At 47.1% G+C, this 19,643-nt stretch overlaps 1 protein-coding gene across 2 annotated transcripts in view; it reads right to left on the reverse strand.

The window, feature by feature from the left end:
• Positions 1-19,643, reverse strand: part of brip1 (BRCA1 interacting helicase 1) — a 129,910-nt gene that overhangs the window by 89,975 nt on the left and 20,292 nt on the right. For both annotated transcript variants that reach the window (XM_085915845.1, XM_085915844.1), the window contains exon 4: positions 13,513-13,779. In XM_085915845.1, coding sequence (XP_085771971.1) covers positions 13,513-13,779 — 267 coding nt within the window. The remainder of the gene's footprint in view (positions 1-13,512; positions 13,780-19,643) is intronic.

Here is a 19,643-nt window from a genome sequence, read left to right on the forward strand (position 1 = left end):
TGATTAAACTGATTCAAGAATTGACCACCTGATATGAAGTGATCACATCAGTCTGTAACTGCCACTATGAGAATAATCCCACTCCTGTCTTTTTTTATCCCTCTTCCTTTTTTAGGGCTGCATGATGCCACGCAGTACTCTGGAGCTGGCGTCTGATGCTTATTCGCCTGGCAAGCGTAGCCGGAGACAGAACGGAAGAGAGAGACCCGGGCTCTTGCCCAGGCCTGATGACAGCGTGGAGACAGCCGAGGGCAGACGGGCACGCCGTGCTTTGCTCCTGGTGGGCGAACAAGGGCGGTTGAAGACTCAATGAAAAGGCGATAGTCCCATGCCCGAGCTGGGAAGGTCATTGTGGGCATACTCCACCCAGGGAAGCTGTTTGGCCCACCCGCGCTGATCTCCGGCGGCCATGCACTAGAGGGCTTTGCCTAGCTCCTGGTTCAAACGTTCAGCTTGCCCATTCGACTGCGGGTAAAACCCAGAGGAGAGGCTGGCCGTGGCGCCGAGGAGTCAACAGAACTCCGCCCAGAAAGCGGAAGCGAATTGTGGACCACAGTCCGAAACAATGTCCTGAGGAAGGCCGTGGTGCCAAACAACCTACCGCAGCACAATAGATGCCGTTTGCGTCGCCAACTGGAGTTTGGGCAGGGGAATAAAGTGGGCCATTTTACTAAAACTGTCCACGACCGTGAAAACTGCCGTGTTCCCCTCCGAGTGCGGGAGCCCGGGGACAAAGTCGATCAACAGGTGAGACCGGGGATGCCGGGGAACGGTCAGAGGTTGGTGCAGCCCAGCCGGGGGCCGATTAGACGACTTACAGTGGTTACAGATGGGACAGGCCTGAACGTAATCGCGAGTGTCTTCTCTCCAGGTGGGCCACCGGAACCGCTGAGGCACCACGAACCTCGTGCGGGCAGTCCCAGTCCAGCAGCGGGTTGTGCTGCCGCAGCCAGGGATGCCCCAGGATGAGCCGCTGCTCTGGGAGGGACAGAAGGAAAAACTGAATAGTCTCATTGTGATTACCCGAGAGAAGTAACCTGACCGGTTCCGTGATGGAAGTCATCTTGCCAATCAGTCGCCCGTCAATGGCATGAGCGGGGATGGAAGGGCTCGGGGGCAGGAACTTGATCCCCCAGTGATGGGCCAACCTGATGTTCAAGATGTTCCCTTCGCCCCGGAATCCACCAAGGCTACCACGTTGCGGTCACCCGCCGCAAGCTGGATGCGCGTCTAGCGTGAAGGAACTGAGATTGGAACTGGGAGAGCTGGTGCAGCGTCGGGGGATCTGCGGGAGCTCTGGCCTTTTAACGGACACCTCACTGTCCGATGGCCTCCCTCCCTACAGTACAGGCATAGTCCTTGCGTGAGCCGTTGGCGGTGTTCCTCCGTGGGAAAGCGGGCTTGCCCCAGCTCCATCGGTTTGACGGGTGGGGCAGTCAATGGAACCCGAACAAGTGGAGGAGAGTGGCTACACTGGCTTCACGGTGCTCTTCGCTCCCGTCACCGAGTTCGGATCTGCCGGTCCACTCGGGCCGCCAAGTCCATTGCCCCTTCCAGGGTTCGAGGATGATCATAGGACACCAGTTCGTCCTTCATATATAATCGACGAGCCCGTGGAGAAAGGTGCTCACAAGAGCCGGCGTGTTCCATTGGCTGCTGCCAGCCAATGTCTGGAACTTGAGCGCATAGTCCGCCACCGATTGGCTACCCTGTTGCAACGTAGCCAGCTCCTCGGCAGTTTCTTCTGTCGAATAGCTGTAGGAGCTCGCTCGCGAAGGATTCGAACGAATCACAAGCCAGGGCTTTTTGTTCAGACTCGGCCATTCCTCAAAGTCGTGCCTCGCTCGTGAGGTGGGTCAGAACAAACCCAACTTTAACTGGCTCGGTCGCGAACGTGACGGGCTGGAGACCAAACAGTTGGTCACGAACGCCCTGACATGTTTTGGATCTCCATTAAATTTTTATATACTGCAGAGACAGGGCTCCGGAACATCCACAAGCCTCAGGGGCTTGGTGACGGGATGGGAGATGGATGTGGAGGAGGGTGCAGTAACCCTGGTGGAGCGTGACTGGGTGGCTGGCTTACTGACATGGTGCGGAGGGTGCCGGGTACCTGAGCCATCGCCTGCCGCCGCTGCTCGACCTATTGGTGTTGTTGCTGCAGCTGGCGCTCCTGTTGCTGGCCCGCCTTGATTAAGGTTCGGATGTCTGCTGAGAGACTGCTGACTGCTATCTCGGTCCGCTCCAGTTGGAAGAATGCATTGTGTTGGTCAGCTTGTACTGTGAGAGATCGGACAGTACAGCCAAATGCAGGGTGAAACAGATTTTACTGCTGAGGGGAAGGGGAATGGTGGGGAGCTGGAGCGGCAAACGAGTGAGGCTGTGCTCGTCGGGTGTGGGTAGTCTGATGGGAGGCCAGGGGAAGGAGCGGCTGGCTGGGCTTCTCACGGCCGTGGACTGAATGCAGATGGGTGGTTTCCAAGGAGAGCAACTGTGGACTGACTAGGTAGAATGGGACAGACAGGATAAGGACCGAATTGTAACGAAACGGGGAGTCAAGCTTGCGAGGACCGGTGTGCACAAGGACATCACGAGACAAGCTGACAAGGGTTGCAGCGCTGGCCGCTCTGATAAAGCGCTTACAATGAGCCCGTGACAGTGATCCTGGTGACTGGGGGGCGTGGCTGAGGCACCGGGTCGGTTTTCGAACACAATCCGTTCCAAAAGGCTGTTCGAGAAGTGAATCGTTTGAATTCCGAATCATGTTTTCCCATTACAAATAATGGAAACAGTTTTTAATCCGTTCCAAGCAAAATAAACCCGTCATTTTTTTCATTTGCGCATTTTTGTCCGATCGCGCAACTGCAACGCACCGCCGACCACGCAACTACACCGCGATGGTCTCATTATTGTGACAGAGCGGCCACTGAAATTTAGAAAATATTTTTAAAGTCCTGGTGTACTTTCCAAAATTTAAGTGGACCTCAGTGCGCAGAGGGCTTAATTTGGTCCGATCGCGCAACCGCAGCGCGCCGGGCGGTCACTGTCGCATTGCTTTAGGAGGGTCTTTATGTTTTAGGATGGCTTTACTGCTCCCACTTGCTTCATTTGGAGGCATGATTAGAGTTGATGCAGTCCTCAGAGTAGCGAGAATTCAATAACGAACGGAGTCAATTGGCATGAGGGTCCTCTTGGCTCATCTCGCGAGGTTCGACAACCGAATTTTGTTCGACATCCGAAGCAAAAGAATCTTGAATTTTTTGTTCGAAAACCGAATTGTTCGAGAACTGAGACATTCGAAAACCAAGGCTCCACTGTAACTGCAATGAAGTGTATAAAATAATCATGAATATGAAGAATTCAAACTCAACTGGAACAGATGCTATCTCAAGTAAAATTCTGAAAAGCATCTCCAATATACCGTATTTTCACGTTTATTAGGCTCGGGTTAACGTCTAAGATTTTCTTCAAAATGTGCGGCGCGCCCTATCATGCGGTGGTCCCGATGTGTGTTGTTGTAAGGCGGACGTATTAAAGAGCGCCATGACAACGTTATAGGGAGAATTGTGGCGTTGGATTTGCAGTACATCCCGCCCTGGTGTTGTTGTTGTTGTAGAGAATGCCATGAGAAGGTTGAAGTGTGGGCGGTGGAAGTGTGGGCGTGGATTTTATATAAAAGAACGGGTACATGTGTCATGCAAAACATCATTATGACAACAGTAAAGAAGGCAAAAAGACACGTGTATCAAGCACAGTTAAAGCTGAAGGCGATCAGAAATGCGAAAGAGCATGGAAATCGAGCAGCCGCAAAAGAATTTGAAATCAACAAATCGATGGTTCGCAAGTCGAGGAAGTTGAAAAACGAGCTCCGACAAGTCAAGAAGAGGCAGCTGAGTTTCTGCGGACGTAAGGCGAGGTGGCCCGAGTTAGAGGAAAGTCTCGAACAGTGGATGATCGAGCAAAGAATGAGTGGGAGAAGCGTTTTGACGGTCACCATTTGACTAAAAGCAGCAACGCTAGCAGAACAAATGAAAATTGAACATTTTCAAGGAGATCCGTCTTGGTGCGCTCGTTTCATGAAACGATGCCATTTTTCCACCAGGACCAGGACTACGTTAGCGCAGCAATTTCCAGCGGATCCATCTTCCGCTCCTACTGCAGCAAACGCATCGCCGACAAACACATCCAGCCCAGCCACATCACCAACATGGACGAGGTGCTGCTCACTTTTGACATCCTGGTGAATCGCATTGTGGACCAGAAAGGGACCAAGACGATCGCGATACGCACAATGGGAGACGAAAAGTCTTCTTTTACTATTGTGCTTGATTGCCATGCTAATGGACAGAAACTGATTGATTGATTGATTGATTGATATCTTTAAACTGCCGCCTATGGTGATTTTTAAGAGAAAGACTTTGCCTAAAGAGAAGTTTCGAGCAGGAGTCATTATTAAGGCAAATGAAAAGGGCTGGATGGATGAGGAAATGATGACTGAGTGGCTGAGGGAGGTGTATGTGAGGAGACCAGGTGTTTTTTTCCACCAATCGCTGTTGATCTGTGACTCTAGGCGTGCCCTCACAGCTGATGTGAAAAAACTGGTGAAGCAAATAAACGCAGAACTTGTTGTCATTCCGGGAGGCACAACAAAGAAACTCCAACCGCTGGACATCGGAGTGAACCGGCCGTTCAAAGTAAAGCTCCGAGCGACATGGGAGCGATGGAGAGTACAGTTTTACTACGAGTGGAAGGCAGCGCCGGGAGAGTTACGCCACAATTTGCGAATGGATTGTGGATGCTTGGGCTAACATGTCTGCTGGCACTGTTGTGCGAGCTTTCGTAAAAGCTGGCATCATAGCCGAGGAGCCACACGCCACGGAAAAAGACAGTGAAGAAAGTGAACCTGGCATGTCAGTTGGAGATTTCAAGGCGGAAACAGAGGATGACGACTTCGATGGGTTCAATTGATGACCGATACCGGTAGTAAAAATGTGAATACCAAACTCAGTTTTGCTCCCGCTTCATTTTTAAATACGCACAACTTGTATGCTTGTGTGTGTGTTGTTGATAAATGAAAATGTAAATGAGAACGTTGACGAGGGAAGTGTGGGCGTTGATTTGCAGTGTGTGTGAACGTAAATTGTTGATATAAAACTCGCGCCCTATGAGCCGTTGCGCCCTATGTGTGTTAAACACAGTCATGACACACAACTGAGACTGCGCCTTTTATTACAGCGCGTCTTTTGAACGTGAAAATACAGTAATAACTACACCTCTTACACATTGCATCAATCTGTTTCTACTCTCTGGAGTAGTGCCACAAATGGCAAAAATTGCACGTATCACACAGGTCTTTAAATCTGGAGACAAGAACGATCTTAGCAACTACAGACCAATATCAATCTTGCCTACTCTTTCCAAATATATAAACATCTTTTCCCCATCCCAGTATGGACTCAGAAAGGAAAACGTTACATATATCGCAGTATTTGACTTGAATTATGATATCTACGATGCAATTGATAAAGGCGAATGTGGTATTGGCTTTTTTCTGGACTTGTCTATAGCTTTTGATACCATTACGATTGACATCCTTGTAAATCAGTTATAACACTAGGATATTATAGGCCTGGCGTTAGACTGGTTCCGCAACTACCTCTTTGGAAGAAAATATGTTTTTATCCATCCATCCATCCATCTTCCGCTTATCCGGGGTCGGGTCGCGGGGGCTGCAGCTTTAGGAGGGACTCCCAGACCTCTCTCTCCCGAGCCACTTCATCCAGCTCATCCCGGGGGATCCCAAGACGTTCCCAAGCCAGCCGAGAGACAGTCTCTCCAGCGCATCCTGGGTCGTCCCCGGGTTCTCCTACCGGTGGGACATGTTCGGAAAACCTCCCCAGGGAGGCGTCCAGGAGGCATCCAGATGAGATGCCCGAGCCACCTCATCTGGCTCCTCTTCCTGGATCTCGTTCTTTCGGTCACGACCCATAGCTCGTGACCATAGGTGAGGGTAGGAGCGTAGATCAACCTGTAAATCGAGAACTTTGCCATTTGGCTCAGTTCTCTCTTCACTAGGACGGACCGGTACAGAGTCCGCATTAATGCCGACGCTGCACCGATCCACCTGTTGATCTCGCGCTCCATCCTGCCCTCACTCGTGAACAAGACCCCAAGATACTTGAACTCCTCCACTTGGGGCAGGATCTCATCCCCGATCCGGAGAGGGCATTCCACCCTTTTCCGACTGAGGACCATGGACTCGGATTTGGAGGTGCTGACCCTCATTCCGACCGCTTCACACTCTGCTGCGAACCGCTCCAGTGAGAGCTGGAGATCACGGCCTGAAGAAGCCAAAAGCACCACGTCATCTGCTAAAAGCAGTGACAAGATGCTGAGGTCCCCAAACCGGACCCCCTCAACGCCTTGGCTGCGCCTAGAAATTCTGTCCATAAAAATTATGAACAGAATCTGTGACAAAGGGCAGCCTTGGCGGAGTCCAACCCTCACTGGGAATGAATCCGACTTACTGCCGGAAATGCGGACCAAACTCTGGCATCGGTGATACAGGGACCGAACCGCCCTTATGAGTTAAATAAAGCACCCCGTACTCCCGAACCACCCTCCAAAGAACCTCCCGAGGGACACGGTCGAACGCCTTCCCCAAGTCCACAAAACACGTGGACTGGTTGGGCGAACTCCCATGCACCCTCGAGGATCCTGCCGAGGGTGTAGAGCTGGTCCACTGTTCCACGGCCAGGACGAAAGCCACACTGCTCCTCCTGAATTCGAGGCTCGACCTTCCGACGGATCCTCCTCTCCAGCACCCCTGAATAGACCTTACCAGGGAGGCTGAGGAGTGTTATTCCCCTGTAATTGGAACACACCCTCCGGTCCCTCTTCTTAAAGAGGGGAACCACCACCCCAGTCTGCCAATCCAGAGGCACTGTCCCCGATGTCCACGCAATGCTGCAGAGGCGTGTCAGCCATGACAGCCCCACAACATCCAGAGCCTTGAAGAACTCCGGGCGGATCTCATCCACCCCCGGGACCCTTCCGCCGAGGAGTTTTTTTTAACTACCTCAGTGAGTTCAACCTCTGAGATTGGACAGTCCGCCTCAGTCTTCAGGCCCTGCTTCCACAATGAAAGGCGTGTTGGTGGAATTGAGGAGGTCTTCGAAGTATTCCCCCCACCGAGTCACGACGTCACGAGTCGAGGTCAGCAGCACACCATCTCTACTGTAAACAGTTTTGACCGTGCACTGCTTCCCCTTCCTGAGACGCCGGATGGTGGACCAGAATTTCCTCGAAGCCGTCCGGAAGTCATTCTCCATGGCCTCGCCAAACTCCTCCCAAACCTGGGGTTTTGCCTCAGCAACCACAGAAGCCGCGTTACGCTTGGCCCTCTGGTACCTGTCAGCTGCCTCCGGAGTTTCACAGGCCAAAGCAGTCCGATGGGACTCCTTCAGCTTGACGGCATCCCTTACCACCGGTGTCCACCAGCGGGTTCGGGGATTGCCGCCACGACAGGCACCAACAACCTTACGGCCACAGCTCTGGTCGGCTGCCTCAACAATGGAGGCGCGGAACATGGTCCAATCGGACTCAATGTCCCGGCCTCCCCCGGGACGTGGGAAAAGCTCTGCTGGAGGTGGGAGTTGAAGCTCTTCCTGACAGGGGATTCTGCCAGACGTTCCCAGCAGACCCTCACAGAGCGTCTGCCAGGTCGGACCGGCATCTTCCCCCACCATGGGAGCAAACCCATCACCAGGTGGTGATCAGTTGACAGCTCCGCCCCTCTCTTCACCCTAGTGTCCAAAACATGCGGCCGCAAATCCGATGACACGACTACAAAGTCGATCATCGAACCGCGGCCTAGGGTGTCCTGGTGCCAAGTGCACACATGGACACCCTTATGCCTGAACATGGTGTTCATTATAGAAAATCCGTGTCGAGCACAGAAGTCCAATAATAGAACACCGCTCGGGTTCAGATCGGGGGGGGGGGGGGGGGGGGGGGCGTTCCTCCCAATCATGCCTTTCCAGGTCTCACTGTCATTGCTCACGTGAGCATTGAAGTCACCCAGTAGAACGATGGAGTCCCCAGAAGGAGCGCTCTCCAGCACTTCCTCCAAGGACTCCAAAAAGGGTGGGTACTCTGAGCTGCCGTTTGGTTCATAAACACAAACAAGAGTCAGGACCCGTCCCCCCCACCCAAAGTCGGAGGGAGGCTACCCTTCGCTCACCGGGGTGAACCCCAATGTGCAGGCGCCCAGCCGGGGGGCAATAAGTATGCCAACACCTGCTCGACGCATCTCACCGTGGGCAACTCCAGAGTGGAAGAGAGTCCAGCCCCTCTTGAGAGGGCTTGTACCAGATCCCAAACTATGTTTGGAGGCAAGTCCGACTATGTCTAGTCTGAACTTTTCTGCCTCACACACCAGCTCGGGCTCCTTTCCAGCCAGAGAGGTGACATTCCATGTCCTTAGAGCCAGCCTCTGCAGCCGGGGATCGGACCGCCAAGGTCCCCGCCCAGCTCACTTTGCACCTGACCCCTTTGGCCCCTCCTACAGGTGGTGAGCCCATGGGAAGGGGGACCCACGTTTTCTTTTCGGGCTATGCCCGACCGGACCCCATGGTCGAAGGCCCAGCCACCAGGCGCTCACCTTCGAGCCCCACCTCCAGGCCTGGCTCCAGAGAGGGGCCCCGGTGACCCGCGTCCGGGCGAGGGAAAACTAGGTCCATATATTTTACTCGTCATAAGGGGTCTTCTATGTTGTATGTTAATATGTTTTTATTAACAACCATAAATCTTCATACACACCCATCAATCATGGAGGGCCAGAGACATAGCCTACAGGGCTGGGGATGAAGCGGGCGTGAGATCAACTAGGGCGAACCTGTCCTGGGGCATCAAGGAAGCGAAAAAGGAGTTCTCTTCCAAGACAGCAGGAACACACGGATGGCAAGGCATTCAGACCATCACGGACTACAAGCCCGTGCCGCAGAGCTGTGAAGGCAACATCCCTCTGCTCAACGATCTGAACCGCTTCGTTGCTCGCTTCGACGCTCAAAACAGCACTTGCCCGCTGAAGACCCCTCCCCCTCCACACGAGCAGCCCATGTGGCTCTCTGCCGATAGCGTGAGGAGAACACTTGCTGCTATCAACACTCTTAAGGCGGCATGCCCGGACAACATCCCAGGTCGAGCGCTGAAGGACTGTGCTGAGGAGCTTATGGGTGTCTTCACTGACATCTTTAACATTTCCCTGCAGCAGGCCATCGCCCCATCATGTTTCAAGGCTGACACCATCATACCTGCTCCTCACCCTGCTGACGCATGACTAAACTGCAACCTACAGCAACAACCGCATGCTGAAATTTGCTGACGACACGACTCTGGTGGGTCTCATCATCAAGGGCGACGAGACACAATACACGTCGGAGGTCGACCTTCTGGCCACGTGGTGCAGGGACAACAACCTCCAGCTGAACGTCAGCAAGGCCAAGGAGATTGTTGTTGACTTCTGGAAGGGTCACGCCCAACACCTGCCTCTGACCATCGATGGTGCTGTGGTGGGGAGAGTGAGCATCACCAGATTCATGGGGGTGCACATCACTGAAGACCTCTCCTGGACCACCAGAGCTGCATCACTGGCGAAGAAAGCTCAGCGCCACTTGTGCTTCCTGCGGAAACTCAGGCGAGTAGGTGCTCCACCAGCCATCATGACCACATTCTATCGTGGCACCATTGAGAGCGTCCTCTCCAGTTGTATCGCTGTGTGGGGTGGTAGCTGCACTGAATACAACATGAAGGCCCTGCAGCGCATAGTGAACACTATGCGCTGCAGGATTATTGGTGCTTCACTCCCCTTCCTGAAGGACATTTACACCTCCCATCTCACTCGCAAGGCGACCACGATTGTGTGTGATGTGAGTCACCCCGCTCACACTTTGTTTGATTTGCTGCCCTCTGGGAAGAGGTGCAGAAGTCTGCGCTCCCGCACCACCAGACTCATCAACAGCTTCATACTCTAGGCTGTTAGGGTTCTGAACTCTCTCCCCCCTCCACCCTCGGCTGCATAACGTCCTGACCTTTTGGGCCACGTTGGCTGCCTTGCACTAACTACTCTCGCGCTATATTCTGACTGTCTGCTGTATACACGTGCTCCATTTTTGCTCCTGTTATTTATTTATTTATTTAATTATTTATTTATTTTGTTTATTTATTTATGTATTTATTCATCGCTCTTGTTTATTCATTGTATGTGCCTAGGAACACCACTAGGAATAGCAATCTAATCATTGGGAAAAAACGGAAACTAAAATCTACAAGCTTTAGCATTCATTGTTTGAAGAGGGCCACAGATTTGGAATGAGCTTGATGAAACACAAAAAATGTTGCAGTCTATATCCATCTTCAAGGCACATCTAAAAAATCAACTATCAATGTATGTTTAATGTGCTGATTATTAATTGCTGTGTCCTGTTGTTAATTTATTAATTGCTAATGTACTTCACATCAAATCCAGTGTAACCAGAATACTGAGACTATCTATTACTTGTATGTTTATTGTGTGTCTACTGCTTGGTGTGCCTTATTGTGTGTTTATTGTTTATCATATATCTGTATGTTGTCCATAATGTAAAGATATCTGGCCAATATCTGATACTTATGGGAAACTGGGCCCCCTATTAAAAGCTTTAAATAGCTTGCTTGGGGTGACCTTTCACGCATCCGATTGTGTAATACTGTTTGTTGTATCATGTTGTATGTCTTGGATATTGCGTGAATAAACTAAAAAAACTAAACTAGATAGTTTTAAAAATTGAGTAAATGTAACATTTATTTCGATATGTGATAGTCCAGTTTATTAATTTTTTTAGTGATTTGAACTTGGCTTTACTATTGCATTGACTTAAAATTTTAAGTAAATGAACTCTTCTGCTTCTCCTGTCATGTCTTCAGACTTGCAACAGACTTTGTTGAGGCGAGCCAGGTCAACGCGTCGTCGTCCAGGTCAATCAGGCCTTGCTCGCCATTCGGAGGCCGGTGTTTGTGGCGCAGCTGCAACTTGTTTTTAATGGCGATCTGTTCGATGACGTTAAGTTTTGAGGTGGTAAGGCCTTCAACGTTGAGCTGCAGTAACGCTAAACCAGCTAGGCTTTGTGTGGTCTGCAGACGTGGCAAAGACATTACTTTCGGTTTTGTAGGCTTATTAAACCTGTAAGCTACTCGTAGAGGGGGCCACAAAGAGGCGGTCTTTTTCTCACCCATGATTTTTATATTTCATGGTACTCAATGTAGTTGAGTAGCATCTACTTAATTTTTTCAATTACATTTACTTACTGTATTTTTCACACCAAAAGGTGCACAGGATTATAAGGCGCACCCTCATTGAATTTTTTATTTTAGGAAATTATTTCATATATAGGGCGCACTGGTGTAAAAGGCGCATAAAATAGAAGCTATACTCCAACAAACTGAGGTTGACTAGGGTTGCGGTATGCATCCACTAGCCAATAACCAATGATCCCTCTGTAAACAATCTATCTCCTATAAAATGATCAGAACTGACTAAAGTTTGATCTAACGCATTGGTACTGCTTACCTGTGTTCCCCTTCCATATCAATCCGTAAATTTACTCGAAACATTAACAGAGCAGCCTATTTTGACATGAAATAGCTTTGTGCGTATAGCAGCTATCACTATAGCATTAGCCACCTGCAAAACCCATGAGCCTCAGCAAAGTGTAAACAATCGCGTTTCTCAAATGAGCTCCTATAAAATAGCGATAGACGCTAAAAGAAGCGATATGACCTTGTAATTTACTAGTTGTACTGAAACATTTTGGCAGAGCACTGTGTACAACCAGTATTGATCAACAAATTCAGTAAGTGATCCATATATAAGGCGCACGAAGGCTTTTGTGAAAGTTTTAGGTTTTTAGGTGCGCCTTATAGTCCGGAATATACAGTAGTTCAAGATTTAAATATAAATGATTTCATAGCTTTCAAATTTACTCAATATTTTTGCGTGTAAATTGTTACACAGATTAAAATGAGTAGAGCAGTTAAATTTTTTAGTGTTAAAATACACCCACAAGAAGTGAAAACATGGAGCGCACAGCTCCAAAATCAGCAGAAAGACTGACGCTAATCCTATGAAAACGAGTGCGTAGACAAAGTGAAATATAGTTTATTATTTTTGTGTCATCTCAAGCTTACCGCTTTACTGTGTCCGCCGTTTCCGTAGACTGAACTGAACCATCAACGAAAAAGTCTTCGGCGAATTCGAAGATTCGAAGATTTCTGAAACACTCCTTGAACAAGCAGGACTTTGCCCACAGACGTGGGAACACTGATTGAAAAATGAAGTTTGACCAGGCCATTCTTTGAGGTTCTGATGTCGGGGGATAGTGCAATGATTTGTGTGGATTGATGCATCCAACAACGGAACATTTTAATCTCTCCACTTAGACATCCTTGAGTTGTGTGGACAAAAAGTCTCTCCGAGTAATAAACATGGCGGATTCGTAAAAAACATAGCAGTTTCGCGAATCCGCCATGTTTATTACTCGGATTTCCATTTGGCAGCCCCCATTACCTTGTTTGGTTTGTCTCGCCCCAATGGATGTGATGTAATAAATAATCTGAACGGAGTAAAATATAGCCCCACAAACAGATCATAGAAGTATCTCTGCAGCACCTGGAGGGATGGATTCTACTTTTCTACACTCCTGGAGACTCCAAATACACAAGAACATTACCTTAAAAGCAAAAAAAAGTCGATTTTCCATGATATGTGTCCTTTAAAAGACTGTCATGAATTTCGCTGCTCATCAAGAATCCACAAGTGGATGTTGCACGAAATAGGTTGGGGAGAGGAACAAATAAATGTCCGTAAATAAAAACATGTCTTACCCGATGTTTTTTTAAAACAGTGGTTTTGCCAAATGACAAGTTATATTTTCCAAAGAAAGTACCACTTCAAAACGCTCTCGTTTTGGGGACACTCTACAAACATCGGAGATGCATAGAGGTGCATAGAGATGGAGGTGCATTTTTTTTTTATTGATTGTTTTTGTGATGTCATGTGAGATGGCTTGGTCTTATGTTTGGCGTACACTTGCTACCTCACATGCTATATATCAGAACTGTCTCCGCTTTCGGATGTGAGACCAACCCTCTGATAATTGGAATATCCTGTTCTCGGAAAAGACCTACAACAGAGTGCTGAGCGGAATAGTGATTGACCTTAAATTTATTGGGAAAATGACACTCAGTCTGAAAATAAATCCATAAATTCACTGACTCATTGTTCAAAACATGTGAAAAAAGTAATGCCAAAGTAGTACGAAAATGATTATGAGTTGTAAGTCAAATAGGTCAACTATCACACAACCAAATGACCTGCTACGACAGCAGAGATACACAAAAAGCTCAGGTTGTAATGCAAAGCCCGCTTTGTAAAAGAGTGTGATGATGTGTTTGAGGATGTTGGTGGCATCTCACATTTTTGGCTTCCATTAGGTCCTTGCAGAGGTCATTCCGGTTGGCGAGAGGTGCCACATCTGGGTTGACACATGTATAATCTCTGCTGGATAATATGGTCATTGGAGCAGTGGAGTATCCAGTACGCTTCATCTCATGAACAATTTGAGTTATTTGTTTATGAGTACGTGTGCCCACAAAAATCTTAGGGACCTTCCTTTTTCCATCTTTATTCTTTGCACTATCCTTGGCTGATGCACATGGGCACTGGAAGCATGATTCAGGGGACTACAAATAGAGAAAAAAATAAAAGGTTGGATTAGACAACAAAAAGACAGACTTCAGGATGCGTCCTCACACAGTACATAAAAAACATTGTAAAACTAAAACATGTCAAAAGAGTATTATTGATTGATTGATTGATTGATTAAATGATTGATTAAATGATTGATTAAATGATTGATTGATTGACCGCGGTGTTTTTAAACCTTTTTTGAGCCGTGGCACAGTTTTTACTTTTACAAAATCCTGGGGCACACAACAAACCAAAATGACAAAATGACATTAACACAGTAATACATATAGGTAATGTGTTTTTTTAATGAATGTATACACTAATTTAGTGTGAAACCTGGGCCTGTTTTGATGAAAATAAAATGGATATCCTGGCAGGAATGGTAGAAAGACACAAGAAGCTCTTGCTCAACAGCTCTTAGTCTCTCTCTGTTTTTATTTTTCATCGCACTCAAGCGTGAGAAGCTCAGCTCAAAGATATGTGGTTGAAAACGGGAGCAATGTCAAAACAGCTTTGTTGGCCAGAATGGGGGATTCCTTGGCAACTGATCACCAAAAACTGCCCAAACGAAGATCAGCAAATTTTAGCTTTAAACTGCAATTTTGTTTCAGTTCAATGAGTTCCTCTTGCTCCTTCAAAGTCATGTCCTTTCCAGCAACAGATGCTGAGCTGTATGGGTCCCTAACCCAGGCTGTGAAGGCTGAATGGAAATAAAATGACATCTTCTCCTCAAGAGTTTTCAAATGTGTGCCAATCACCTCGCACATTGCAGCAGTTTTACCATCATGCAGCTTCACTGCGAGTGGGAACATATCAAGGCTGCCACGCTGCACATGTTCCCAGAGCTGCAAATATAAACGAAATCCGTTCATTTTATCAGTAAATGTAAGCAGATTTTCATTTCTGCCTTCTGTTAAGTTCATTCAGATGATGTCATTCAGATGACAATATATATCAGCCAGGTATGCCAGGTTTGCACACCACTCATCACTTGCAAGCATCTTAGAATTATCGGACCTCTCGTTTGTCAGAGGAACCTTAAGTTACTCTTGCAGCTCATACACTCGGGCCAGTACTTTGCTGCCCAACAGCCACCGGACGTCCGTGTGGAGCAATAAGAATTTATTCCTTCACACAAAGATGCAAATAAGCGACATTTCAAAGGTCGCATCTTCACAAGGTTTACGATGCGCACAACATCATCCAACACAGGAACTAGATCTGTTGGTACGGTCTTTGGCATGAGGGCCTCACGGTGCAAAAAACTGTGTGTAACAGTAACATCTGTGTTTTTTTTCTTTGACCCTACTTAGAAAGCCTTTGATGCCCCAGACCATGCAGTGCAGACACCTGTACAGTTTTCCCACGTAAGTCCGCTTTTGTAAAGATATTCCGACGTGACCCGAAATAGTTCCTCTCATGTTGATTTTTCTGGCAGTGCCTTGCAAAATAGGAAGTTTTCTCAAATGGCTTCTCCATCCACAAAACGCATGTTGCCCAAGAGCTGACAATGTCCACCAATATCCGTTAACTCATCAAGTTGCAAGGCCTACTGATGCACATCTTTTCTAAAACAACAGTTTCGACAACCGCAGAGGCACTTTAGTAGCGTCAGGGCCGAGCATCTTATTTACAATGGCTTTACAAAGTGGCAGTATGTTTCTGCCACAGTGTGCGACATTTTTGATTTACCGTATTTTTCTGACTAAATGTCGCTCCGGAATACAAGTTGTATCAGCCATAAAATGCAAAATATAGAGGAAAAAAACATATATAAGTCACTGGAGTTTAAGTCGCCTTTTTGATTTATTTGACAAATTCCAACACCGAAAACAGACTTGAACCAGCAACAACAGGCTGACAATACAGTATGCTAACGTGACAAAGACAAACGAGAAGCTGAGAACGGGCCTGATGTAACATTAACAGTTATTCAAATAACTATAACATAAATAACACATTTATCAACCCATCTGTGTCACTCCAAATCATTAAAGCCATTGATCGAGTCCGTCCTCCTTTATGTAAACAAGTCCGACGTCAGCGGCGCATTGCAGGTCAAATTTTTCCACAGGCCCATATAACGATATATAAACAATGTTTGAAATAACAATAATATAAACAACAATTTTATCAAACTAGCCGTGTCACTCCAAATCTTTAAATCCATCTAAATCTTCATCTTGTGTCACTTAAAAAAAAACACACACACACACACAGAGCTGTTGACATCAAAAAGACTATGTGCGCCGGTGACGTCAGACTAGATATATTAAATAAATGTAATATAAAGAACAATTTTAACAAACCATCCGTGACACTCTAAATCATTAAATCCATTCAAATAGTTATCCTCTATGTCAAAAAAGAAATACACACAGTTGTTGATGCCGGAACTACGTGCCCTGCTGACGTCAAACTAGATATATCAAATAAATGTAATATAAACAAGAACTTTAACAAACCATCCGTGTCACTCCAAATCATTAAATCCACCGGATAATTCATCCTGTGTGTCAAAAAAAAACAAAAAAAAACAGCTGTCAATTCCAGACCTACGTATGCCGCTGACGTCAGCCTGGTCGTCAGCCTCGTCGTCAGTTGCGGCCCCAATTATTCCACGGATCTAGTATATAACTATATTGGAGCTTTACCAAAGTACCATGCAAGACGTGGGTTTGCTAACCGGCTCTTTATTTCACAAATCAAGAGCTCAACACAAGAGCCAACAAGCGCAAGTGCCCTGGATCGCTCTTTCCGCCCCCTCCCCCCCCTGCTGCCTTCACGGCCTCCCTAGACAATCGGAAACTACTGAAGTCTAACAACATACACGTCGCTACTCTAAATAAACTATATGTCAAATAACTACAACATCAATAACAAGTTTATCAAAACATCTCTGTCACTCCAAATCATTAACTCTCCCGACTCCGGAAGTCAGTGAATGGAACTAATGCGGTTTAAAGTGAAAATAACATGCAAATTGATCAACTATACGAGTAAGTACGTAAATGATGTGTTAATGATCAAGTAAAAATTTGTGAAAATTTTCACGTCGCTCCTGAGTATAAGTCGTCCCCCCCCACCCAAGCTATGAAAAGAAACGCAACTTATAGTCCGAAAATTATGGTAATGACAATACATTTACACAATTACCGTCATACTGACAATACATTTACACCATTACCATCAACCATGAATGCAATGTCAAATTCTACAAATTGGGCATAAAATAATTTCATACTCTACTTATTTTTGAGGGGAGTGTAGTTACAAATGCATCACAACCTGTCACTGTTTAAACAGGACAAACATCGTAAATTTCGAACAATAAGCTGCACCGGAGTATTGGCCGCACCAGCTAAATTTTGGGGGTATTTCAGTTGTTGTTTTTTTTAATATAAGCCGCACCCGGACTAAAAGCCGCACATGAGCACGAGTTATTCACAAAGAAAAACTGGACAAAGAAAGCATTTTTAAAGTTTTAATCACACGAACATTTCTTTTAAACAAGTAACATTTAATACTAGCTGGGCTAAAGTTTTAATACCATTAACATCTTTTTGTACACACGGAAGTAACAGCACTAACTTGGCGGGTAAAAGTTACCAGTCAACAAAGTCACTGAGAGCAGTCATCCTCCTGTCCACTGAAATCAGCAAAATCTTCCTCCTGTCCACTGAAACCAGCAAAATCTTCCTCCTCAGTGTCCTATTGGAATAGCACCAGATGTACGTCGCAACACTCTTTCTCATTCTCTCTTTCGTTGTTGCTTTCATCGTCACTCTCGTCCTGAGGCAAATTCACTCCTGAGCTTGTGCTCTCCTCTCCATCAAGCAGCAGACGGGCTTTTCGAAACCCGTTGGTAATCATGGATTTTTTCACACTGCTTTACGCTGTCAGGATCCACTGGCAGACTTGTGTGAAAGTTGCTCTTCGCATGCGTCCAGTTTTTGTAAAGGATTTCTCGCCGCTGGTCATCCAAGCCAACTCGCCAAATCACCAACACTATGACGCTCCTTCTTTGAAGTCTTGATATTTATTTTCGGTAGCAATTCCTTTTGCTTTCAGTCTGATCTGCACGGTGGAAACACCTCGGCCACCCGCTCTCTGTGTTCACCCAGTCTTCTAGAATGTTTTCCAGTTCGGACCACCCGCTTTTAAGAGCTCTGAAAGCTTTCGTCGTCTTTCTACATTGTTGCAGTGCTTCCCGATGCTGTTTCCACCGTCTCACCTTCGATTCAATAATGCCAAATTGACGTGCAACTGCTCTGTTCCCTTCTCTATCAGCCCGCTCAATGGCTTTTAACTTGAAAGCTGCGACATACGCATGTCTTCCGTTGTATTCTATCTTTGGGCTTAGTTTACGCCAACTTTCCGAATGCACAATGCGTCACTACTGTCTTCCTCGACGCATATATTGCCCCTCTTTCACTCTTACCTTTTCTGTTTGAGCCCCCCCCCCCCTGACGGTCGTTATTTGCCGCATGATCGCGTAATGTTTTTAATGTTTAAGAGAATATACACAGAGATGATTGTCAGGAAAGAGATGATTACTTAGGGACTAAAGGGAAATATGCTTTCAGCAGTTTGCAAAAATATTTTTTAAGGTTGTGTTAAACTTATAATCATATCAATATAATATCTAGTATTGGAGTGCTTGTGTGGATTGGTGGGGGTGAGGAATGTGCAGGCACACTGCATGAACTTGTTTTCTGTGAAGTGTTGTAAAACAGGCCCAGACAGGGAGTACGGGATGGTACGGGACGAAGGGAGTGCATATATAGTTATTTGCCGTTGAAACAGTTGGCAAGCTTCTTTATTTTTAAATACTGGTGCTAAAAAGAAATGCAGGCGGCACGGTGGAGCACGTCCGCCTCACAGTTCAGAGGGTGCGGGGTAGATTCCACCTCCAGCCCTCCCTCCGGACACTCCAATTTCCTCTCATATCCCAAAATAATGTATGGTTATAGATTGAGCACTGCAAATTGGCTGTAGGTGTGAGTCCGAGTGTAGATGGTGGTTCGTCTCTGTGTGCCCTGCGATTGGTTGGCAACCGGTTCAGAGTGTCCCCTGCCTACTGCCTGCTGGGATATGCTCCAGCACGCCCGGGACCCCCGTGGAGACAAGCAGTACAAAAAAATGGATGTATGGATGGACATATAATACCGCAATTTTCGGACTATAAGTCGCGGTTTTATTCTTAGTTTGGGTGGGGGGCGACTTATACTGAGGAGCGACTTATGTGATTTTTTTTCGCAAATTTTCAAGTGTAAAACAAAAAAGGGGGGGGGCGATAAACGAACCGCGATGTAGCAAGCGATTGCTGTAGTTTGAATTTCAAGTGACTTCAGCGGCGCGGCGGTTGTTTACATAAAGGACAAAGACTCGATCACAAAGATGACGAAGGGCCGCATGTACTACCGCCATCATTAGCGGCTTTGTTTGTAAGTGACACAGAGGACGAAGAGTTTGAAGGATTTAATTATGTGGAGTGAAAGAAGGTTTAAAAAACTATTAAGGCTTTTACGCACACCCGGTCCTACTTGACGGAGCTCTCTGTCACCTCTGTGGATGGAAGTCGGGGGCCGGCGCTCGGCCGGGTGGCTGTCCGGGGACAGTGGATGGGGCTCGGACATGGCTTTTACGCACGCCCGGTCCTATTCTATGGACCTCTCTTCCACCTCCGCGGCTGAAAATGCCACCTCCGGGGATGGAAGTTGACGCCGGTGCTTGCAGCCACGTGGCGGTGAACTATTTATGTTATAGTTATTTGATATATTTTATTTCGTGTAGCAACTTGTATACGTTTTTATCGTTACAGTTCAGTAGTTGTTGCCACGTTGAACTGCTTTGT

Source organism: Syngnathus leptorhynchus, chromosome 7 (assembly GCF_054491065.1).
Source record: "Syngnathus leptorhynchus isolate UIUO chromosome 7, UIUO_Slep, whole genome shotgun sequence".
Taxonomy (NCBI): Eukaryota; Metazoa; Chordata; class Actinopteri; order Syngnathiformes; family Syngnathidae; genus Syngnathus; species Syngnathus leptorhynchus.